Genomic DNA, 26,019 nt, shown 5'->3' with positions numbered 1-26,019 from the left:
AGCTGAAAAGCAGGAGAACTGTAATTCAGACATAATGATAGAAGGCTGTGTCTCTTTAAGGAATGGTGTCTGTGCAAACTGCCTAGCTGACAAGGGAAAAAGGAAAGGCAAGCTAACTCTTAAAAAGCAAAAATGCTTTCCTGTATCAGGGCTTCAATGGCACCATTTAAAGAGCCACCTTTTAATGAGTTTTAACTATAATTTTTATTTTCCATAATTTAGCACTGCATCTTTAAAACTTGACAATAAAGCATCTTTCTCTATAAATTTTATCCAGAGCAGCAAGGCTGACAAATAACATTGGTATGTTTCTACTGTAATTCCCCCTATGTTTCTCACATAGCATGGCAAAAACATGCTATTTCAATTTACTTCCTTGTTCATGCAATAGCACCTTCGATGATGTCAGCACTGCAACTCTGGGAAGAGGGTTTGTTAATTAATTTGTGCTATCCCAGCTGGTTCCACAAACCCTTGCAGAACATTCTTAAACTCTTGTTTTATTACTTCCTCATTGGCATCAGTGCATTTATTTTTAAATAGCAAGTAGAATACAACAAGTAATCCCCACCTGATAAGAATACATTTATGGCAGGTCAAGTTTTGGACTAGACTAAAACAATTCCTTACCTTGACGTATAAAGAGGGATCTACAACAGAATGACAGGCAGCAAATACACCACTTGTATTAGACAGAAGTTCACACCAGTGCTGCCCAAATTTTTCTGAAAGAGAAAATAGGGATAAACTGCCCAAAGTCACATATGCAAATTTATAATCTCCCTCTTTCTCAATGGGCTTTACAAATCTCTAAAATGTTTTTCATCTTGAAGATATTTTAAGACAGTCAGGTAAGAGTGGAAGGAAATAGTAGACAATCAGAAACCATGGTGATGAGTGTGATTAGATTGACAGATATAGTGGACAGTTAGCTATACCCCTGTCTGAACATTTCCATTTGCTACTAATATCAGTCCTCTGATTTAGGTTTGCAGAACAGATGTTAGAATGCATTTTTCTTATTTCAATCAATTTTTTCCAATCGCTTCCAAAGACATGATAGAATTAGCCATGTGATCATCAGCAAACTGTAGATTTCATAACACATGGTGGCACTTACCAGGGCAGATCTTGCACTGAAGCCAAACTGGGAGTTTTGGGTGCACATAGGTATAGCTTGTTCAGAAAGGACAGGCGGGAAAAAGGGAGAATGTGTTGCCCTGTATATCAAAGATGTATACACTTGCACTGAGGTTGAGATAGAAATGAGAGGCAGCCCTGTTGAAAGTCTCCAGGTAAGGAAATAAGGAATAAAAACCAAGGGTGACGTTATGGCAGGGGCCTACTGTAGACCACCTAACCAGGAAGAAGAGGTGGATGAGGATTTTTTGAAACAACTAAAAAAATAATTGAAAGCATAGGACTTGATGGTGACGGGGGATTTCAAATACCCACACATCTGTTGGGAAAATAATACAGCAGGGCACAGATTATCCAGCAAGTTCTTGGAATGATTGGAGACAATTTTTATTACAGAAGGTGAAGAAAGCAACTAGAGGAGAGTCTGTTCTAGACTTGATTCTGACAAATGGGGAGGCACAGGTTGAGAATTTGAAGGTGAAAGGCAGATTGGGTGAAAGTGATCATAAAATGATAGAGATCATGAGTCTAAGGAATCATAGGAGGAAAAATAGCAGAATAAAAACAAGGGACTTCAAGAAGGCAAACTTTAACTATCTTACAGAACTGGCAGGTAAGATTTGATGGGGAGCAAGTCTAAGGGAAAAAAGAATTCAGGAGAATTCGCAGTTTTTTAAGGAATCATTATTAAGAGCACAAAAGCAAACTATCCCAATGAGTAGGAAAGATAGAAAGTTTGGTTGGAGACCACCCTGGCTTAACCAGGAGATCTTCAATGACCTGAAACTCAAAAAAGTTTGATATAAAAAGTAGAAACTAGGTCAAATTATGAAGAATGAATATAAAAAAAAAACCACACACAAGCATGTAGGGATAAAATTAGAAAGGCCAAGACACAAAATGAGATTAAACTAGCTATGGACATAAAGGGTAACAAGAAAACATTGTGCAAGTACATTAGAAGCAAGAGGAAGACCAATAAAAGGGTAGGCCCGTTACTTAATGAGGAGGGAAAGACAATAGCAGAAAATGCAGCAATGGTCAAAGTGTCAAATGTCTCTTTTGTTTCATTTTTTACCAAAAAGGCTAACACTGTTTGGATAACTAACATAGTAAATGTCAGTGTAAATGGGGTAGAATCTGAGGCTAAAATTGGGAAAGAACAAGTTAAAAATTACTTAGACAAGTTAGATATCTTCAAGTCAGCAGGGCCTAACAAAATACATCCTAGAATACTTAAGGAACTGGCTGAACAGATCTCTGAGCTATTAGTGATCATCTCTGAGAACTCATAGAGGACAGGAGACATCCCATAGAAGTGGAAAAGGGCAAATATAGTGCCTACCTATAAAAGGGGAATAAGGAGAACCCAGGGTATTATCGACCAGTAAGCTGAACTTCCATACCCAGAAAGATAAAGGAGCAAATATTCAAACAATCTGATTGTAAGCACCAAGAAGATAATAAGGTGATAAATAACAGTCAACATGGATTTGTCAAGAACAATCACATGAAAACAACCTGACATCCCTCTTTGACAGGGTAACATGCCTTTTGGATGGGGGAAAGCACTGGATGTGATATATCTCAACTTTAGTAAGGCTTCTGATACTGTCTCATATGACCATCTCATGAGCAAACTAGGGAAATATAGCCTAGATGAACCTACTGTATAAGGTGGATGCATAACTGGTTGTACTGAATGGTTTCCAGTCAAGTTGGAAGGTCATATCATCTGGGGTCCTGCCTGGATCTGTCCTGTGTCTGGTTCTGTTCAATATCTTCATAAATTATATGGTTAATGCCATAGAGAGTACACTTATAAAGTTTGCAGATGATTCCAAGCTAGAAGGGGTTACAAATGCTTCGGAGAACAGGATTAGAATTCAAAATGATCTTGGCAAACTGAAGAAATGGTCTGACTAAATAGGATGAAATTCAGTGAGAACAAATGAAAAGTTCTATACTTAGGAAGGAATAATCAATTTCACAAATACAAAATGGGAAATGACCACCTAGGAAGACATACTGCAGAAAAGGATCTGTGTGTTACAGTGGATCACAAACTAAATATGAGTCAACAATGAAATATTGTTGCAAAAAAAGCCAACATCATTCTGGGATGTATTAGGAGGAGTGTTGAAAGCAAGACATGAGAAATAAATCTCCCACTCTGCTCAGCACTGATAAAGCCTCAACTGGATTATAGCGTCCAGTTCTGGGCGCCATATTTCAGGAAAGATGTGGACAAATTGGAAAGTCCAGAAGAGAGCAACAGAAATTATAAAATGTCTAGAAAACATGAGCTACGAGGAAAGACTGAAACAAATGGGTTTGCTTAGTCTGGAAAGGGAAGACTGCAAGGGGATATGATAAAAGCCTTCAAACACTTAAAGGGTTATTATAAAGAGGAGGGTGATACATTCTTTTCCTTACCCACTGAGGACAGCACAAGAAGTAATAGGCTTCAATTGCAGCAAGGGAAATTTAGGTTAGACATTAGGGAAAGCTTCCTAACTGTAAGGGTAGTTGAGCCTGAAACAAATTATCTAGGGAGATTGTGGAATCTCCATCAGTGAAGGTTTTAAAGAACAAGTTAGATAAACTCCTCTCAGGGATGGTCTAGATAATACTTAGAACTGCCTCAGTGCAGGGGACTGGACTAGATGACTTACAAAGTTCCCTTCCAGTCTTACACTTCTATGATTCTGTGAGGCTCATCGGGCCAGATCCTCAACTAGTGTAGTATGGTGTAGTTCCACTGATTTCAGTGGAGCTATGCCAATTTATATCAGCAGAAGATATGGAGCATAATGTTAATAACAATATATTTTTAGTCTTTAATGTTCTTTAGTCTAATACACCTTCTTTGGGGTTCAAATTAATCAGTGATCAAATCAAATGGAAAGTGCCACATCTTTCTGCATTAGTATATTTGTTCTGTTTTAAAAACAAAACTACCACCTTTTAAACATGGAAGAACAAACTTTTTAGGTTATATCCACTTCCAGAAGAAACCATTGTGTTCTCTCTTCTAATAGCACTGGAAGACAGGAAGCTCTTGTGACCATAAACTCCCTGGTTAAAAGTTTTCTAAAGCATTATAGGCTACCCAAAATACAACAGACATTTAGCTCTGGAACATCAGTGAGAATAAGTACCTTTGTCCACACTGTTTGCACAAGGGTCCTCAAAGTTGTCTTCAACATCAGGACAGCTGCCCCTAGTCTTCCATGAGTTACCAAAGGCTGAAGCTGAATCCTCCACAACTCCACTAATTGTTCGAAAGTCATCAATCTGGATGTTGTTGAAATTGCCACAAAGACCTGGGTGGGGGATAAATCACAATCAAATGGTATAAATAGGGTTTTGAGATTTAGAGGGATGAGCTTAGCTCTCTGGTGCTCTAGGTTTCTATCCAGGAAGTAGGAGACTTGTCTTGCTTGGCATATTTAATGTTCACACAGTACACTTTTTTAAAGGTATAATTTTTATTATCTATACTACAGTAGCACCAAGGAGTCCCAACAGAGACTGGTGGTGTACATACACACAGTGAGAGACTGTCCCTGTCTCAAAGAGCTTACAGACTAAAGAAATGGCAAAAAACGTTGGAGAAACAGAATATTACCCCTTTTTACAGGCAGGAAACAGAGGTACTGAGAGGTCAAATGACTTTTCCAGGGTGTAACAGAAAGTCTGTCGAAAATATAGGAATCTAATCCACATCCCTTGAGTCCTGGCCCAATATCTTAACCAGTTTTCCTTTATAGTCTAATAATTCAAAAGATTCTCACATACCACACAATATGAAATTCAATTTATCTACCTCAGCAGAGTGGAAGGATTTAGTCAATTCTACCTAGACTTTAAGTTTTTATTGGAGGCATGCAAGGTATTTCAATATGGCTATCAATTCATTAAGGTCAAAATGGAAGCAAGTAATTTGGACAGGAAGGGTGGTGGATGTACCATTATAATATGGGTAGACATCAAGAGCATAATATACTGTACCAGATGTATGATTTTGGTAAGAGTCATCCACTGTTATGAAGAGCTGCATAATGGGTTTTATTTGCACTTGAATCTGTACTCCCAATGAGGTCAAGATGTTGATGTAGAATGTAGAGGGTCTGAAGATAGTGATGCCATCTAAAAATACATAAATATATCTTTACCAAGAAAATATGCACAAATCTGCATATATGTGAAGAGTGGACTACAAATGTACACCTCCATTTGCTTGCTCACTGAACAGACAGTGGCCAGAAACAGATGCTTCAGAGGAAGGTGCAAGAACCCTGCAGCAGGCAGCTGTGGGATAACCTGGGGCAGATGTGAACACTGAAGAAGGAACACTTACCTCTAGTTATTGGCAGCACCGCAATGAAATTATTGATATAGACGTTTCCACAGGAACAGAGTCGGATATTCTGCAAATGGAAAATGAAATATGCCACAATGACAATCAAATATCAAAGAAAGGGATGGAATTGGTGTCACATTCTGACATGCTTCAGCCTTCGAAACTTGCTTACAGAAGGGAGGGTCTTTAATAAATCAATACCATTGAAGACTCCTCCGCCCCATAACACAGTTTGATATTATCTGGTGAATGGTGTGGTCCAGGGATCTGTGCAGCAACACTCAAAAATTCTGAGAGCTGTACTGGAAAAAAAGAGAACCCATACCCTAAGCAATATCCTCGACAGCATGTGTCTCACTTAACTTTTTTGAGGACAATAGAGGAAATTTACTTAGGGGAAATTTACATCTTCAGAGCACTGTGCAGACATCAGGCCTGATTCTGTTCCCAGAGGAGTCAATTGGAATTTTGCCATAGGCTAAAGGGGGAGCGGGATCAGGCCTTCCATCTGGAAAACGATGTGCTGTTATGGTGACTGTACTCCGCAAAGGAGATTATAGCAGATACAGCACAAGGTAACAAAGGTACTGTCAGGTCTCAAGAATCTTATTGATAAGAAAGTTATAAGGGACCTGGGCTTCTTTTTATTTCTTGGAAAAGAGGAGATGTTTTTGAAGTAGAAATACTCAAAATTATGAAAAGGACTGCAAAGACTGATAGAGATCCTTTTTGAACCTCTTACCACTGTGAAAAATGCAAGAGGCAGAATCTCAAAAGTTAGAAACCTAGGAGAAAACAGAGGATTTCTGTAGAACTAAGCTGGTAAACATATGGACCTGATCCTTAGCTGGTGTAAAGTGGTGTAACACCATGAATTTCAATGGAGCTAGGCTGATTTACATTACCAGAGGAGACCCATAAAACTGAATTCAAGCCCCTTTCCCTTTTCCCTTCAAAACAGTCAAGAAGGAATGCTGCAAGGGTGGTGATACTTCAGATTTGTTTTTGGTGGCTCTGCCTTACCCCCACCCCATATATGTATATAAGAGTTGCCTGACTTAGTTTGGAGGAAGTTCCCAGGAAACATAATTGAAGCAAAAAGTACAAATGAATTCAATAATTCCTCAATGATTTGTTCCTGTAGTAGGAGAGTATGTGGATTATCAAAAAGCATGCGAGTTAGAGAAAGAATGGTCTTGTGATCAAGGAACCTGACAGAGACTCATGAGATCTATGTCTGGTTCCTGTCTCTCCCACAGACTTGCTGTGTGGCTTTGAGTTAACTCAGTCTCTGTGTTCCACAGTTATCTATCAAATCGGACAATACTACATCCCCTCTCCCAACCTTCATCAGTCTGGTCTGTTTAGACTGTAAAATCTTTGGGGCAAGGACTGCCTCTTCCTATGTTTTTATACAGAGCCTAGCACAATGGAGCTCTGATTTTGTAGGGGAATATTACAAACATTTAACCGAAAAAGTGCAGGCATGGTGGGCCAGATGATCTTTCCTGGTCCTTACATTTCTTTTTAACCTAAGTAGTTACCAATGACTTACAAGGGCTCTTAATGTGACTAATACATTCTTCAGGCAAGTCATAGTGCTTGATATCCCACACTGAATGATCTCTCCAACAACCACAAAGCTGCTGCCAATGTCCTGAAAAGAAGCCAGAAAAACAGGTATGTGAACCATTTTCTATCATATAATGAAGAAGCAAGCAGTGGGGAGAATAGATCCCTAAAACATTTACAGGGAAATGGGAAAGGACCCAGGCATGCCAACTACAATTGCAAAATGTTATCTTTCACTCCCACTTTCAAAACCATGCCCATTAACCTTTCCCTTATGGTCCATTCCTTCAGTATCTGCTACTAATCTATTTTTCAAGGGCTACTTGGAGGTGGGTCTTTGGAGAAGAAGAGGCCAGCTCATCCACCTTCCTTTGCCAGACAATTGTCCACCAGGACAAAGTGAGGAAATCTAGGCTAATAGGTCCACTAGAAAAATAAATATTTTTTAAAACTTATTTAAAATGTGTTGATGCAGAAAGGACCCACTGATAAGCACAGAGCAGATGGGATCCAGAGTTACGAGGTAACAAATAGGACCACTCATGCTTAAAAGTTAAGCACATGCTGAAGTGCTTTGTTAGATTAGGAGCCATCTGAGCAAATTAGGCAATAAAGCTCTAACATAGCTTAACTTTTTATCCTAAATAGATTGAGAAATTAAAGAAGCTATTTTTCATACCTTAGCTAAGACATAATGACAATTGCCATGAAAAATGAACTCTTTGTTATCAAACGTAGTAATGTGGAATCCTCCCTTCACGTTGCAATTTCCAGAAAGAGGCAGAGATACACAAACCCATTGGCCCCCAGCACAGGTACTATAAAAAAAACCAGGAACAGTTATAACCGGAATACATGTAACGAGATATCATCTGTGTCCAAAACTTCAGATGTCTGTATAAATCAGTCACATCTTCTTCCTCTTGTGAGTAGAGCTGGCTGAAACTTAGAATTTCCATTTCATCGGAAATTTCAACATTTTGAAATTTGTATCCATTCTGAATCAGAACAAAAACAAGTATTTTCAAAATTTCCTGCCAAACAGAAATTCCAAATTGGAAAAATTTCATTTTGGAATTCTGAAATTTTGTTTTGAATTTTATTTTATTTTATAATATTTTTTATTTTTACATTACTTCATAACATGCACTAGTGTAAAACTCACACATCATAATGTGACAGACTATAATGATTGAAATAGTCTATTACTTTTATTTCATTTCATTTTTAAAATAATCAGTTGCAGCCGCTACTTAATACTGGTTGATTGATTGATTGATTGATTGATTATCTTCCTTTCTAGACCAAATAGTTTTCTTGTCATGTTGTAATGAAACAGTTTGAATAAAATTTCAGAATTCCCTGAAACAAAGCTTTGGAACTCCCCAAACAAAAATTTCAGAAACAATATTTTTTTAAATTTAGAAATATTATTTTGCCACTGGAATGTCAGAGACAATTGACACATTTTTTAAACAATGTGTCAGTTTCTATCCACAATGGCATATTCGGTTGGAAAAATATTTCAATGCAAAGTTTCAGACCAGCTCTAGTTAGTTTGTTACTCAGCTACCAATTCAATGCAATGCTCCTCCCAAATGTATAAGGCTTTGCATCATCAGGCCCTGAAAGAATAAAAGCTTACTGAAATTAATAGAAAGAAATTCACTTTGGGTACTTAAAGAACTAGTTGAAGCAATCTTGGAATCATTAACCATTATCTTCAAGTGCTATTTGGAGGATAAGTGAGATCCCAGAGGACAGGACAAGGGCAAACATAGCACCTATCTTTCACAGAGGGGGACAAAGATGACCTATGAAATTACAGACTAGTCAGCCTAACTTCTATACCTGGAAAGATACTGGAACAAATGATTAAACAATCAATTTGTAAGCACTTGAAGGATAATAGGCTGAATAAATAATAGCCCACATGGATTTGTCAAGAACAAATCATGCCAAACTAACCTACGTTCCTTCTTTGACAGTGTTATTGGGCTAGTGCATAGGGAGGAAGCAGTAGACATGATACATCTTGATTTTGATGAAGTCTCTCATGACTGTCTCATAAGCAAACTAAGAAAATATAGCTAGATGAACCTACTGTATATGGTGGGTTCATAACTGGTTGGAAAACGGTACTCAGAGAGTAGTTATCAACAGTTCCCAGTCAAGCTGGAAAAAAATATCTGCAGGGATCTGTCCTCTGCCTGATTTTAGTCAATATCTTCATAAATGATTTGGATAATAGCATAGAGCGCGCACACAAAGTTTGCAGACAATACCAAGCTGGAATTCAATAACAAGTGCAAAGTACTATATTTAGGATTAAAAAATCAAATGCACAAATACAAAATGGAGAATAAGTGGCCAGGTGGTAGTACTGCAGAAAAAGGTTTGGGGGTAATAGCGGATCACAGTGAACTGAATATGAGCCAACAATGTAATGCAGCTGTGGAAAAGGTTAATGTCATTCTGGGGTGTCATATATAAGAAATGAGAGGTTATTGTTTTGCTCTACTTGGCACTGGTGAGGCCTCCTCTGGAGTATTCTGTCCAGTTCTGAGCACCGCACTTTAAGAAAGATGTGGACACACTGGAGACATGTTTAATCTTGAGAAAAGTAGCCTGAGGGGGGACCTGATAATGGTCTTCAAATATGTTAAGGGCTGCTATAAAGAGGCCAGTGACTAATTGTGCTCCATGTCTACTGAAGTTAGGACAAGAAGTAATCGACTTAATATGCAGCAAGGGAGACGTAGGTTAGATATTAGGAAAAACTTTGTAACTATAAAGATAGTTAAATAGCAGAATAGGTTGCCCAGGGAGGTTGTGGAATTACTACCATTGGAGGCTTTTAAGAACAGGTTAGACAAACACCCGCCAGGGATGATCTAGGTATACATGGTCCTGCCTCTGTGCACACGGATGTACTAGATGATCTGTTGAGGTCCCTTCCAGCCCAACACTGCTATGATTCCTTTAATTCAATGGGCTTTAATTCAGGCCCTTGAAAGGGACACTGACTATTTCAAAACCCAGGATGTTATAATTAGTTGAGAAATATCTTACAGATTCTAAATCAATAGCTTTCTTTCCCCAGTGTTGCAGAGAACATAAAAGAGTCTGTATGCAGGACCTACACTACTTTGTGCTGCAGATGCAGCTGTTCAGCAGGTATGGAGAACTCAAGATAACAGGCAACCTTCATTCTTAAAGCTATGCACATATAAGGAAACCAGCAAAACATGGGCATATTGCTTGGACTTCATGAGGAACTAGGGATAAAGGGAAATTTTGCAAATAGGAAAAGACAATGCCAGCAGGAAAAACAAACCTGTTTGTTGAGCTTCTCAATGGACTCTAGAATGATGAACAAAAGAGTAAAATGAAAACTGGCAAACAGCATACATGACAGGTCTTCAGTGAAAACCTTCTAAGGTGAAGACTAGAGATTGGCTCAAGCTGCAAAGTTTGGACCCAGACCAACACATTCTCAACATTCAGGGGGGTTTAAATCCAGGGTTTTGAAGCAGACCATTATTTCTATAGGAACTAATTGTGAATGCAACCCACACTAACACAGTGTAACTGTCCCACCATAGTGACTAGACCACATAGAAGTTTGAGTCAGCTAATGCCTCCAAGCTAACAGACCTGATCCTTGATCTCAGACAGGGGAGGCTCATGCTTTCAGATTCTGAAGTCTCGGGTTCAGTATCTGCAAATGACTCCAAACTAATGTCAAAACTACATGATGTTCAGATCTCACTCTGACAGTGGGTGGTGGTGATCAGATCCTAAGTTTTGTATCAGTACTATCTTTAGTTAAGACAAATATTAGGACCGGGGTGTGGAGACAATGACATTTAACTCATCAGTGCTTACTAATAAATGCATTTGCTACATGAATATAATTAGGATTGTAACAATACCAGTTTTGCGAAGGCGTAGAGTAGGACCCACCGCTTGCATAGACTTTGCCTTGAAACATGCATGGACAGGTGTCAATGGGGATGCATTTGTTGCCATTCATGTCATCAAGAATAGTCCCTGTTCAGAAACACTGGCTAATTAATAGTTCTTAAGTGGGGAAAGACACTGAAGAAAATTGAAAAAGTAAGAAAACACAATACATCATACTTGGACATTTCTGCAGGTCTGGCTTGGGGTGAATATGTTTTAAAGGAAAATAATGTCTTTTTGGTCATTGTCTGTAGCATTCTGAAAGTTCATCTGTTAGCTGATAGGAGGCATTTCTCACCATGGCTAAAGTGCAAATGGTTTTAATTGCAATGTGCATTTCTGATCCCATGAGGCTGTGTATTGTCACCTTGCTGAAAAGTGACACCATGTGTGGCACTATTGTAAAGGGCCAAATGCAAGATTATGATCCAGACTCCATCCATTTCTAATACTGGTTCAGAAATCAGAAAAGAACTTCAGGGCCGCAAGCCAGCCTCCAGTTATCTATGTGCAAGCCTGCATCTGCACACACATTTTTTGTATTTGACTTCAGGAAGAGTAAGTTCCCAGTGATTTGGACACAAATCGAAATCTTAACTGAAACCATGGAGGTGCCTGACTACCCATCCAGGCTCACACAACATTTCTCTGCCTATATTCTCCCCATTGAGACAGGTTTTCCTTCCATGCTCCTTCCCCAACCAGAGCTTGCCTTTTTCTCTGGTTCTACACCAGTGACCCTCCTGTCTTCCTTTCCATTTTAATGAACCTGATCCTTTAGAGGACTGGACCAGGAGAAAGAGATGTAATTCAAACCAGTCTTTACATTAATCCATTCTTCTGTTATAAGAAACTGTTGGTTCATCCCTAGTCATCAGTCAATACTGGATATTCCATGACTGCCTGGGATAATTCATGCAAACTTGTAAGACACAAACTATTATCTATCTACTTACAAGTTTTCCAGACATAGGAATGTAAAATTCTGTCTACAGTTTTATTTAAGTAGGTTCACATTTTAATGAAGAAAAATGCCTTTCACTGAACAACAAGAGGTATCTCCTCATTAGTCCCTTGATAAGCAGGGCCTGTTATAAGAAGGATGCTACTTTACCAGCAGGGCAGAAGCAACCATCAGTACATGGGGCTTTACAAATCTTGCTCCTCTCTGGATTGGCACATGTGTCGGCACAGGGGTTTCCACATTCCATATATTCCAGGTTATTTGGACATTCTTGGACTGCAAACCCAAATGAAGCAGTTGTAGAGGGTAATGTACTAAATCAATGTTCTAAATGTGGTTTATCATTTTCCAAAGGAAACTAACAATCTTGGTTATAAAATGTTCTATCCAGAGCATTAGTATAATTTTATCCACTTTAGGAACCAGTTAAGTATATGGTTACTTTGGTTTTATGAGCCAACAGCTCTCGCAGTTTTTAAATTGGAGGGCATTATAGACTGTAATGTTATTTACACTAATGATTCACTGTTTACTCACTCTCAAAATGAAGTACTCACTGTTGTACCATGCTCTGTCAGGCAGATGATCATCACACACACTCAGAAGCTTGGACTAAATACCTGCATTATTAATCTTTAGTTAACTTGCTCAATTCTTGGAATAATCATTCTAAACAGAGAATTTTATGAAAGTACATAATTTCAGAAGCTCTTATAAAACACATTAAAAGGAACACTGCAGTTTCCTTCTCTGATAAATACTGCTAAGGATATATAAATTTTTTCTTGGATGCCAACTGAATTGGTTACTGAATTCAAATTCTGTAGTTACTTACAACAAAGATCTTTGGTTCTCCATTTCCCAGGGATTCCCCCGTTCAGGACACAGTCTCGGGAATACTGGCTAAGGGTACTGCATATGCAGCTGGAAACCAAAGCAGAATCAGAAGAAGAATTCTTTGCACAGATGCACATGTCTCCAGTGCAGGTGGCTACATAGTCATCAAAAGCAACCACTCTGGAACAGTTCCCAAGATGGGCTAGGAGTTTCTTGCATTTTGATATCTATAATGAAAGAAAAAGGAATAATCCACATCTTAACTTGGGGCCTGATCTTCAGCGTAGCTCCATTGACTTACAGAGTCTGAGAGTTTAAGGCCAGAAGAGACCATCATATCATTTAGCTTCAATGAACTCTCCGGAGCTATGCTGATTTACACCAGCTGAGGATCTATCCCATGATCACTAAGCCCACAGAAAAGGCCTGCCAGACATCTGATGTGCTCATTTGCTGTTCTTCTTGGACTGGAGGCTGTAATTCACTCATGTGCGTTTTTCCACTATAAACATCTGTAATGCTATAACAGCAGATTCTTACAACTTCATTTTGGGCTCTGATTCATGTTTGGATTCCTGAAGAATTTTAATTCTTTGAACATTGTTTATATAATATTTGCCTCAAGATAACCTCTGGAATTGTACTTTATTGTATTTCAGGGAAGTTTATACTTACTGTGACACTGGCCGCACACACTTACATATTTACTACATTTATTTTTTTGATGATGAACGTGACCTTTATGGTTTTTGGCATCTTCATCTTCAGCTACATCAGGGCACTTTTCTGTAGGCTCCTCTACTTTGTGAAGGTTTCCAAACTGCCTCGGGAGTAGTTTATAACCTGGAAAATTCCCAAGTTCATCCTGAATACCAATCAGATGCAGAACCGATCTTCAGCTCTGCTTCTGTATTGTGAAGACATATTTAATTATTGTGCTCTAGGGCAACATGTTCTTTACCCAAATTATTTAATATAACCCAGACACTTGAAATATAGGGACTGACAGATTTACATCATTCCTATTGAGTTAGAATCCTGAAATAAGGAACACTTTTATTAGGAACTGGTAAGTCTTTTTTTTTAAAAGTGAACTTTGATCTTTCACTTAAAGGTCATCAGTCTTAAGGGGTTTCAACTGTTTAAGTGCCTATTTGAACTAAATGGTAAAACTGTCAAAAGTATTTAAGTGGCTTAGGTGCCTAAGTCTCATTGACTTTCAGTGAGACTTAAGGTGAAATTTTCAAAATGGTCCTACATGACTGAGTCCCATTGGAAAGTAATGTAAATTTGGTCCCTAAATCACGTAGGCCATTGTGAACCTTTTGTCTTTAGGCTCCTAAGGCAATTCTGAAAATGGAATTGAGGTGCTGTTGAAAGTTTTACCCAGAATCCTGAAGTTCCCCACATCAGCCTGATAGGGTTATGTAAGTCTGGTAACGGGTACACGTAGGGTTCCTTTCATTTCTCCCCTTTTCAGGGACTGAGTGCAGTTGAAATCCTCACATTTCTCACATACCCAGGAGCTATCAGCAGCACAAGGTTTTGGCTGATCCAGGCTGTGAGCACTGCCGATGCTGTCAATGTGCAGTGTGGGCCCAGAATGGATTTGAAAGTAATGTTGTTTAGACATAACCCTTTATTTCCTAATTAAAAATGGTTTGGAGAACAGTGCTATGACGAAGGTATTTTGCTCAACCACTCTAGCTTTTGTGTCTAGGTAACACTCGGTTTCAACTCAGAGTTTCTGTTGAATTCCTTCAGTCAGGGGGAAGGGATGTTCCCTTCCCATGGAAGGAGATTGGGGTGTTCTAGCCCCAAAACATGCAGATCCCTCAGGATCCAATGGAGGCACAGTGCTACCACAGAGAGGGGCATTGCTTGGGGTTACCAACTGTCTAACCACACAAACCCAAAAACCCTTGCCCTGCCTTCTGCCCCGCCCCTTCCCTGAGACCCCACCCGCTCACTCCATCCCCCCTCCCTCTGTCGCTTGCTCTCCCCCACCCACACTCAATTTCACTGGGCTGGGGCAGGGGATTGGGGTGCGGGAGGGGGAGTGGGCTCTGGGCTGGGGCCGAGGGGTCCAGAGTGTAGGAGGGGGCTCAGGGCTTAGCCTGTGGCAGGGGATTGGGGTGTAGGAGGGGGTGTGGGCTCTGGGCTGGGGCTGAGGGGTTCAGAGCATGGGAGGGGGCTCTGGGCTTAGCCCGGGGCAGGGGGGTGAGGTGCAGGAGAGGGTGGGGGTGCAAGCTCTGGGAGGGAGTTTAGGTGCCGGAGGGGACTCAGGGCTGGGGCGGGGGGTTGGGGTGCGAGAGGCAGTGAGGGGTGCAGGCTCCGGCTGGGTGGTCCCTAACTCGGGCGGCTCCCGGTCGGTGGTACAGCAGGACTAAGGCAGGCCCCTCCCAGAAGCAGCCAGCACATCCCTGCAGCCCCTGAGGGATGCCTCAAGGCCTGTGGGCACTGCCCCTGCCTGTGGGCACCCCGCCTCCGCAGTTCCCACTGGCCACAGTTCCTGGCCAATGAGAGCTGTGGATTCAGCACTCAGGGCAGGGTCAGAGTGCGGAGCCCCCTACCCCCTACCCCCAGGGGCTGCAGGGACATGCTGGCCACTTCCAGGAGCAGCGCGGCGCCAAGCCAGGTAGGGAGCCTGCCTTAGCCCCGCTGCGCCGCCGGACTTTTAGCAACCTAAAATCTCCTGCTTTGGCTTCAGTAGCCTCTGGGAGGTTGAGCCCGATTCCAGGAGATTCCCATCCAAACAGGGAGGGTTGGCAACCCTACCCTTGCCTCTTCAGTGCTGTTCGGTCCCATGAGTAGCTGCAGGCCTCAGATAGCATGGCTCCTGCAGGAGCCATACTGCAAGGGGCTTCCCCAATCACTGTGTGCCCCTGGAACTACCGCAGGGCATGAACTTTAAGTTAATGAAGACTCTATTTGCTTCCTGCAAAGATATTGGCAGGGAAAAGAATCCTCCTGGGAACTCCACCTGCAAAGCCCAAACCTGAGGAACATCCAGGAGTGGAGCATGATGCCGGGGGATGCTCCCCCTGCTGCTCCCCTTCTGTACTGATCCAGGGGTGCAGGCTCCCCTCCATTTTCAGAAGCAGAGGGAGCATAGGGGCCAGAGTTGAGGGTTGCATTGGCCTCTTTCCAGCACAGTAGCTTGCACTATGGTTTTTGCAAACATTATCCTCAGCTCACTGAAGTTTCCGGAAAGTATGGATCACTGTTGATTATTTTTAACAATATACAAATGCAAAATCACACTGGTTCCCAATTGTAAGAGCATGAAAATGTGAAGACTTGTCAGGGAAGGAACATCTACCCATCCCTACTATGAAAGTGCAACTACCTTCGAACCTATTACTGTCAAGGGGAAATATTTAGGGTTGCCAGGTGTCCAGTTTTCTACCGGGACACCCAGTCGAAAAGGGATCCTGGCGCCTCCGGTCAGCATCATTAAAAGTCCGGTCGGCGATGCTGCAGGTCTAATGAAGGCTAGTTCCTACCTCTCCTGGCACCACACTGTGCCCCAGAAGCAGCCAGCAGGTCCGGCTCCTAGGCAGGGGGGCCACGGCACTCCATGTGCTGCCCCCACCCCAAGCACTGGCTCCACACTCCTATTGGCCAGGAACCATGGCCAATGGGAGCTGGGGGGGGGGGGTGCCTGCGGGCAAGAGAGCTGCATGGAGCCTCCTGGCCCCACTGCGTAGGAGCTGGACCTGCTGCTGGCCGTTTCTGGGGCACAGTGTGGAGCCAGGACAGTCAGAGAGCCAGCCTTAGCTCTGCTGCGCCGCTGACTGGGAGCCACCCGAGGTAAGCCTGTGCCTTGACCCTGAGCCCCACCCCCCTGCCACAGCCCTGAGCCCCCCGAAATGTAGAGCCCCCTCCTGCACCCCAAACCCCTCATCCCCAGCCCCACCCCAGAGCCCACACCCCCAGATGGAGCCCTCATCCCCTCCCACACCCCAACTCCCTGCCCCAGCCTGGAGTCCCCTCCCACACCCTGAACCCCTCATTTCTGTCCCCACCCCTGAGCCCATATCCCCAGTTAGATCCCGCACCCCCTCCTACACCCCAACCCCCTGCCCCAGCCCAGTGTAAGCAAGTGAGGGTAGGGGAGAGCAAGCCACCAAGGGAGGGGGAATGAAGTGAATGGGGGCGTGGCCTCAGGGAAGGGGTGGGGCTAGGGTGTTCCGTTTTATATTATTAGAAAGTTGGCAACCCTAAATATGGTAGTGGTACAATATGAGAGGTCTGCATTTAACTTTGGTTCAATGGGGTTTTTATGTGAATCTTTTCAGGTTTGCAACCCCCCGAGAATCATGAATCAGCCTTAGGTTTCTCAGAAGTCACCCTAGGTTTGTCAAAATGTGTATATCAGGGTACCTTTCAGCAAACCAGATGAAAATGTTTTTTTAGGTTTTGTATCATGCTTCATAAAACTCTAGGGAACACATAATATCCAATTCCTACCATTCAAATGCAAATCATTCTTCTCATTGCCATCATAGTTCCCACACAGACCACATGTTTTCCCCTTGTATGTATCTTCCAAGTCCAGCTACAAAATAAAAACAAACAGGAAGATCAGGGTTTTAAGTGGTTCAATGTGGAAAAGCACTAAGGTGTCAAATTTCTTCTATCTTGTGAAAACGTTGAATGGTATGTCTGAACAAAAGGAAACTCTCTAAACAAACAGCTGAGCCACATTCCTTTAGTGTTTAGCTATTAATTTTTTGGAGCATTATTTAATGTACTGTGACAAAGCTCTACCTTGGTGAGTCTTGCGTTTATTGGCGGATTTGCTCGCCTTGGAGCTTCATGGCAGCCCTCAGCTTGGTCGTTTTTTCTGAACCCACAGTCCAGATCGACTCCCCCTGTGTCTGACCAGGAGTTGGGAGGATTTGGGGGGAACCCGGGCCCGCCCTCTACTCCGGGTTCTAGCCCAGGGCCCTGTGGAATGCAGCTGTCTAGAGTGCCTCCTGGAACAGCTGCACAACAGCTACAACTCCCTGGGCTACTTCCCCATGGCCTCCTCCCAACACCTTCTTTTTCCTCACCATAGGACCTTCGTCCTGGTGTCTGATAATGCTTGTACTCCTCAGTCCTCCAACAGTCCACATTCTCACTCTCAGCTCCTAGTGCCTCTTGCTCCCAGCTCCTCACACGCACACCACAAACTGAAGTGAGCTCCGTTTTAAAACCCAGGTGCCCTGATTAGCTTTCCTTAATTGATTCTAGCAGCTTCTTGGTTGGCTGCAGGAGTTCTAATTAGCCTGTCTTAATTGTCTCCAGAAGGTTTCTGATTGTTCTGGAATCTTCCCTGTTACCTTACCCGGGGAAAGGGGACCTACTTAGCCTGGGGCTAATATATCTGCCTTCTATTACTCTCCTATAGCCATCTGGTCCGACCCTGTCACAGTACATAATTTGCTTCAATACCTTTAAAGTATGAAGACTCAGTTAAATATAAAATGTTGCTTTCTTCATTATATACATTTGGTCTTAACAAGTCCTTTCTCATTACACACTCTGTGGCCCAAATCCTGAGGTCCTTACTAGAAGGGGCACATCTGCCCTCAGTCACATGGTGTAAATCTGGACTATCTATAGTTACTATAGATTTATACCAAGGTGGCTGAGAGTAGTATTTGGACCTCAGTTTTCTTCAGGGATATTCCCATTGATTTCAGTGGAGAGCTACCTGAGTAAAAAGCTGAATAAGGGCTGTAGAATGGACCATATATACTTGCAGCTTAATTAGAAAAAGGGATGGACAAATTCTGAGTATTACTGAGCATAAAAAATGCTCATGAAACATCTATTGAATTAAGATCAAGAAGCCAGGAAAATAATTAGGAGTACTTTACCCAAGCTCCTCCAATTAGAAACTGTTTAGATCAGGGATTGGCAACCTTTGGCACATGGTCCATCAGGGAAATCCACTGGCACACCAGGACGGTTTGTTTACCTGCAGCATCCACAGGTTCAGCCAATGGCAGCACCCACTGGCTATGGTTCACCGCTCCAGGGCAATGGTGGCTGCGGGAAGCAGCGGACAGCACATCCGTCAGCCCATGCTGCTTCCCGCAGCTCCCATTGGCCTGGAATGGTGGACCATGGCCAGTGGGAACTGAGATCAGCCGAACCTGCAGATGCTGCAGGTAAACAAACCATCCCGTCCACTAGCGGATTTCCCTGACGGGCCGCATGCCAAAGGTTGCCGATCCCTGGTTTAGATAAACTCAACTACATCAAACAAAGGAGTGAAGGTGATCCACCCCAATAGAAGGGTGGGGGGAGAAATCAGATTACAACATATATGTAAACTTGCAAATACAAGTGAATGTATTATAAGATGTAAATATATGTTAGACATATTTGCAACATTATTGTTTAGTAATAAACCTGTAACAGAATTTCATATGAGACAGTCCAAATTCAAAGGAAAAATAGTTAACAATTGCTATTCCTACCAGATAAACAACTAATTGCAATATATTACACAGCTAGGTCAATAATACAAGTATCCTATGGTAGGGCAACTTCTTCCCTCCCCATCTCAGGCACTACAGTCCTACTCTAGACAGGATGCTAAATGTTCACGGAACAGCGGAACCCTGGTGAGAATGAGCTTCTGGTCACTTGATAGTGATATTGGCTTATCCTCTTCACCACTGGATTGAAAGGCAAACTTCATAGCACTTCTACGTCTTGCTGGCTAGGGCAAATAGCAGACTAAATCAGAATTTGAACTAGCATGTGACTGTAGAACCTTTTCCCATATGGATACCAAGCTGGCCTTCTATCCACATGAGCAACTTTTCAATCTTTTTCTATCTGTTCTATTCCCTTCTTTAACTCTCTGAATTGTGTTGCAGGGAATAAAAATCTCTGAAGCACCCATTATGTGGATAATTAGAGAACCACAGTCTCCAGGACTGTCAACCAGCACCTTTCAGCAGCACTAAAATTCACTAAAAGAAAACCAACTAACTGGATCTTCATACTAAGAGAGTGTCAGCCCAGTTCCACTTGAGAGTCAGGCCAAGTGTGGATGTGACTTGGAAGTAAGTACAGGTGTCTTCAATCAAAATGCTCTTCAAGCTGAAGGGGAGTGGAATCCTAAAAAACAGAGCAGAAAAAACCAACAAACTATAAAATAGAGCCCAAATCAAATTAAAAGAAGTCAAATTGAAGCAATGAAAGGTATAAGTATGTTCATGTAAAAGTTAGGGTTGGTCTCCATTTATGCACAATGCATTCTTTTATCTTGTCCAGTATGCCCGTTTGCCAATCCTAATCCACAAGGCAATGTATTTTGTCCATTAGCCTGTTGATACTGGGCCATATCTTCAGCTGGTGTAAACTGACTGACTCCATTCACTTCAGTGTAGCTATGCTGATTTATACCAGCTGAGGATCAGATCCATCATGATAGTAAGAGGAGCCATATCATAGTACTGGGGGGGGCATTGCTTCTCTGCCCTGGGGACTCCCCCATGTGAGGTACCACAGGTTTCTATTCTCTCTCCACTGTCTTTAAGAGGTATGGGACATACAGAGGTGCTTTGGCCTGCAGTGCCATCTATATTGCTTTTGCATCTGAGCCAGATGATAGTTTCTCACTTTGCCCATGCCTGGCTGAGAAAGGAGTTTGGATAGCTAGCAAATGCTCAGCCTACGTAAGACAAAGCAGGGGTTCCTCAACCTTTTCCACAGTGTGACCCTCTCTTACATACCAGGACCATGCTGGTGCCCCATTTCATTTAGCAATACAGGAAGGGTAGGTTGTTTGGTTGGAGAAATAACTGGAAGAAATTGCAGATTTTTTTCTCCTTTGATTGACGAGATGCACCTGCCTTTTGTCACTAAGATTTGCAATCTAATGGCTCTTTCCTATGTTCCACTACTTCTGGATGTCTAGAAAGAAACAGCAGCCAATAGTACTTTTTCCATCTTTGCTTGGCAAGGAGGGTGTGAGTGTTTCTGCTAGGTGTAGCCCTTGCCCATGCTCTTGACATCTCTGTGCTAGAATATGGCAATGCACTTTACAGGGGGTTGCCCTTGAAAAATCATTCAAAAAAATTCAGCTCATTCTACATGTGGCTGTCAATGTATTTAGTAGTGGTTCATGCATGGATCATACTTACCCCATGCTCCACAGAGTGCTAGCAGTTCATTTCAGGTTACCATTTAAGGTGAAATGCCATATGAATACTATATTTGTATAATTCATAATAGGAGAAGACAGTTTCTGAATTGAGCTTTTAGTTGTGGAAGAGTCTTTCAATTCTTATTCTGATCATCACCTAATTGTGGATGTGATGTTGCACCCCATAATTCTTTATGGAAATATGCTTATGAATGTATACATGACATAACTGGAATATGTTTTATGCTACATGTGCCATGTAACATATCTCTACAAAGGTTATGATCTACTGAATATATTCATCCTATTTGTATGCATGTATCATTTTTGTATTTGAAGTTATGAATATTGGCTGTGTACTTGTTTGATTTTAAGTAGCCTTAGTAAAGCATTTGGTCAGCTTCTTGAGAAAGGAATGTGCAAATTAAGTGCCCAATCAAGAAACACTTAACTGACAATGGATCTCGGAAGACTCCAATCCACATAAGAAGTCTTCCTGGAGACATTCAAGATAGCATGTGGGCAATGGCTGCTGTCTGTAAAAACTGAGTCATGCATGGACATGTGAATTGCCCATGTGACTCCAAAACTCCATCCTGGAGCTGGATTTTGTATAGAAGAGAGGAGGGGGTCTCCATCCACAAGAGAAAGTCTATTTAAGCCCCTCCATTTTGTCTTCAGCTGGCTCAAGAGATAGCCTCTCCACCCCCAAATGATACCTGAAAGAAACTGGAACAAAGGACAGTAACCACAGGGGTGTGAATGATTGCTAGACCCAGACTAGAAGGAGACTTGTATGTAAAAGAAGCTTACTGGAACATCTCTGAGGGTGAGGTTTCATCTGTAATCACTTTCTTACTGTATTAGGCATAGACTTTTATTTTATTTTGCTTGGTAATTCACTTTGTTCTGTCTGTTATTACTTGAAACCACTTAAATCCTACTCTTTGTATTTAATAAAATCACTTTTTACTTATTAATACTGGGGGGGGGGCAAACAGCTGTGCATATCTCTCTATCAGTGTTATAGAAGGTGAACAATTTATGAGTTTATACAGGGTAAAACGGATTTATTTGGGATTTGGACCCATTGGGAGCTGGGCATCTGAGTGCTGGAGACAGGAACACTTCTTAAGCTGTTTTCAGTTAAACCTGCAGCTGTTGGGGGACGTGGTTCAGACCTGGGTCTGTGTTTGCAGCAGGCAAGCGTGTTTGGCTTAAACAAGGCAAGGTTGTGGAGTCCTGGGCTGGGAGGGAAAATGGGTTAGAAGTAGTCTCAGCACATCAGTTGGCATTTCCCAAGGGGTTTTCTGTGATCCAACCCATCACAGTGGGTCTGACCAGATAGTAAGTTTTAAAAATCAGGATGGGGTGTATTAGGCACCTATATAAGCCAAAGGCCCGAATATCGGGACTGTCCCTATAAAATGGGGACATTTGGTCACCCTAGTCTAATCCCACACTGCAGTAAAAATTGGATGGAAATGTGTATGTGTTATGTAGAAAATCAAACTAGATTACCATAAGGGGCCCTTTTGTCCTTACCATCTATGAACTCTAATGGAACCCTTGCCAGGTGCTGAGTGCCTCATCTCCTATTAGGGTCAGTGGCAGCTGAGATGCGCTCACAGAAATTGTTCAGCACCTCAAAGGCTCAGTCCCTGTATAACTTTCTAAGAGTTTTCAATGGCAGAAGGACTTTAATTGCACTAACTAGGATACAAACTACAGTACAAGCTCTGTCAGTCCTCATCCTTCGTGGCACAAGCTGACCTACCAGATGGGTGCAGGTTGAAACCTCTCTCACCTGGTATACAGACACATTGCATAATGTGGGGCATTTTGAATGTCTTATTCCTTCCTTTGATGAATCTGCCAAGTCCAGAAGGGTCATTAATGCATTGCTAATATACAAGAGTGTACTTAAAAGGGAGAACAAACAACATAGTCCAGAGAGAACAATAAATGTTTGCTTACTCATGTCCATTCACTGTGATGCCTGACTCTTTCACCTCTAGAAGCACTCCATCAATGGTCGCAGTGAAGCAGACTGGAAATCCATTTTTGTCACTACGCCTGACCTGGATGTTGAAGTCCTGGTAACTGTCATTGCAGTGCGAGGCGAAAACATAGTGGCAGATTCCGGGGAAATCGAATTTAACATGGTCAAATGTCTGAAAGTGGAAACTGCCCCAAGTTGAACATTCACTCCTGGTGACTGCAGGGCGCTGGACTGTAGAAAGAGATAGGTGGGTAATGTTATCAGTGTGTATTGGAGGCTTTTATTTACACAGTGCCTAGCACCTGCCATTGAAGTGGCACTTTAAAGATTTAAGGGGGAGATTTTCAGCCATCCATGGCACTTTGGCATCCAACTCTTATTGGCTTTCAGCTGGAGTTAGGTACCTAAGTGCTCTTGGTGCCTCTGTAAACCTCCCCTTAAACTGTATTAAAGCAGGTTGGAAACTGGTTTGCACTCTCTTCTATCGGGCTCTCATCCAACAAGTGCCACAGATAACATCACTTTTCAGCAAGATGGCTGCCTCCAGCAGTAGACTCAGAAATGCCCGTTGTAATTAAAAACTTTTCTAAACGACACTGCATTTCATAGGTTACTCAAATTCAGAAGTGTGTCTAATATTGACTCAGCAAACATTTCCCTTCATTGAGAGGGATGCCAGAAACAAACTTTTGCTGGACCTTAAATAGACCTCCAACTTCTAGTACAACTCAGTCCCATCTCAAAAACTTTGGGCCAGAACCTTGGCCCTTGTGCAGCCAATTTGTGATGCTTAGAGACACCTTTTCTTCATCCCCCACTTAGGACTGAACCCCTCGAGTTTTCAATTGCATATGCTAAAGTTACGCATCAAAACTTTCTTTGACTGTGTATGAAACTACGTCTCAGAAACAACCTCAGACTGCGAAGCTAAGCAAAACTGGTGTAATTCTCCGTTAACGGAAATTACACTTTGCTGCAATATGCTTTAAGCCTCTCATTTTGCCTACCTGGCGGAATGGCAGGAGAAAATGGGACGGTTTTCCTGATTTGTTGGTGTGATGGCCTTCAGTAATATTAACCGAGCAATATACATCACAGATCAAATCAAAATCAGCCCTTAACATACTCTGTGAACTCTGAAATGTTATGAAATATTCATAACTGGGAATCAGCAGGGGTGCATTCAAAATGTATTTTATTTAAATAAGATGCATCAATAAAACACACTAAGGTGCCAGTATTTTTTTACAGATTGCATTTGGTAATAGGCATTTGTAACACTAGAGTAGAGTGGAATAAAAGAGCACCTTTCTGCATACGAGGCAAGGGAAAATAGGTAGGTTTTACTCATTTGTTGGTGTGGAGTTGCTAGAAATACTAACCCTGCAGCAGCCAACACATGAATTCACAATCAACTTTGTGTAATAAATGAACTCAGAAAGCTATGAGACATTCAGAACCAGGAATCAGAAGGTAACAGTGCAGTAGGGGGAAAAATAGAATCCCTACTACAGTGCAGGTACCAGGCAATTAACTCTGGGGGACATCATGCAGAAAAATTTCCCCTAGAGACTATATAAAAGTCAGACAATTAAAAAGGATGTCACCATTTTCTATATTACAAACTGTGTCCAGCAAATCTGTTCTTTAAACAACTAATCTTGGAACCATGGAATGGCAGATGAATTGCTTTTTAATGCAAAGAAAAACAATTAATTACTTAAATGAGGTTCATTTGTAGTGTACATACACAGTGCTAAGCGATTTACAGCATGCACATATATCTCAGTCTAACCAAGTTTTTTTAATTTGACATTTGTATTTGTTATTTAATAGAGGTAAATATCTAAGCAAACAACTTCAGAGTTAGATTTTTCTTACCTATCTGCACTGGTGTTTTGCTCTCGCAATAACTCCAAATTAGGCAAAATATCCATAGTGACCCTCCCTTTTTTTTCCCCATCACACCTACTAAGAGGTAACTTGAAAAACCTCCCAGGGAAATGCTTTTTTCTTGGCTTATCGGCACAGTTTTATAGTCCAGGAATTTGGCGTGAGAACAAAACATTGATGGCAGAGTCCCTGAAAGGTGGAGCTTCACTGATTATTCCCTCGCTGGTTCAAGCTTAAAAGACTGAGCGCTCACATTACCTTCTGAAAAGACAACCACGTGTTTTTGTGGTATTTAATTCTTTGGGGATGAGCATGAGGGGATTCACTGCAGCTTTTTCCATTCCCCTTTTAAATACTTTAAAATGGTGTTTCTTTCTTCCCTTCCAGTTTTGTCTTTTTCTTCGTGGCAAACATCTTCCTTTTTATTGTGACTTATTGGACACAAGCACTCATGGCCCTGATTCAGTCCCTTTACTCCTTTGTTCAGACACCAGTGGAATTGCTCTTCCTCAGGATCAGTTTGTTGGTTATTATTACATGCTCCCTCTGCTGGCTGGATGGCTACTTCTGAGCAACAGAAGAAAAAATACTGTAGGGTCAGGCATAAAGCAATGGCTTATTTAAAGAAAAAAATATTGACAGCTGAGTGGTGGACTTTAAAAAGTGAAAGGGGCCAGGTTAGCTGCACTGGACACTGAAGTAGACTTTCCACAGAACAGGTGCAATGTTAGTACAGAGAATGCAAACTTCTTACCCCTACCATATAAATGTGTCTCAACCTTGCTTTGCAGGGATAGGAGGATGATTTAGCCTTCAGTCTCATAAAGCTGGAATTCATTGGTTCATTGGAGTTGGTTTTCATTGTGAGGCTCTGAGATTTCAAAAGCCCAGTTTACACAGGCCCACCAAAATACCATTAGGGCTCAGTCATGAGCTGGTCTATGCACTTATGCAAGGGGATTACCTTGAGGGACACAAAATATCTCTGCATCACCAGTCACCTCAAATCAAGGCCCATTACTTAGGTTGAAGAGTAGCTTGCTGGAGTCAATGGGACCACTCGTGGAGTAAGGTGCTTCTCAATGTGAGTAAAAGCATCAGAATCTGGCCCGAAAACATTAAGC

The 26,019-nt window shown here is 41.9% G+C and overlaps 1 protein-coding gene across 3 annotated transcripts in view; it reads right to left on the bottom strand.

The window, feature by feature from the left end:
- Window positions 1–24,989, bottom strand: part of LOC140912580 (mucin-5B-like) — a 65,434-nt gene extending 40,445 nt beyond the window's left edge. For 2 of the 3 annotated variants that reach the window (XM_073347195.1, XM_073347196.1), the window contains exons 1-14: window positions 24,884–24,989; window positions 22,978–23,233; window positions 19,856–19,970; window positions 17,319–17,406; window positions 13,546–13,688; window positions 12,844–13,072; window positions 12,159–12,284; window positions 11,014–11,131; window positions 7,758–7,896; window positions 7,062–7,163; window positions 5,504–5,573; window positions 5,155–5,292; window positions 4,302–4,466; window positions 631–725 (exon numbers count right to left, since the gene is read on the bottom strand). In XM_073347195.1, coding sequence (XP_073203296.1) covers window positions 631–725; window positions 4,302–4,466; window positions 5,155–5,292; window positions 5,504–5,573; window positions 7,062–7,163; window positions 7,758–7,896; window positions 11,014–11,131; window positions 12,159–12,284; window positions 12,844–13,072; window positions 13,546–13,688; window positions 17,319–17,406; window positions 19,856–19,970; window positions 22,978–23,233; window positions 24,884–24,965 — 1,866 coding nt within the window. In that variant the 5' untranslated portion in view covers window positions 24,966–24,989. Of the gene's footprint in view, window positions 1–630; window positions 726–4,301; window positions 4,467–5,154; window positions 5,293–5,503; window positions 5,574–7,061; window positions 7,164–7,757; window positions 7,897–10,415; window positions 10,442–11,013; window positions 11,132–12,158; window positions 12,285–12,843; window positions 13,073–13,545; window positions 13,689–17,318; window positions 17,407–19,855; window positions 19,971–22,977; window positions 23,234–24,883 lie in introns of those variants that run through there. The other variant, XM_073347197.1, reaches the window with a different exon arrangement.
- Between the last annotated feature and the right edge of the window lie 1,030 nt (window positions 24,990–26,019).

Source organism: Lepidochelys kempii, chromosome 6 (genome assembly GCF_965140265.1).
Source record: "Lepidochelys kempii isolate rLepKem1 chromosome 6, rLepKem1.hap2, whole genome shotgun sequence".
Taxonomy (NCBI): Eukaryota; Metazoa; Chordata; order Testudines; family Cheloniidae; genus Lepidochelys; species Lepidochelys kempii.
The sequence above is the reverse complement of the archived record's forward strand: the minus strand, read 5'-3'. Positions and strand labels throughout refer to the sequence as shown.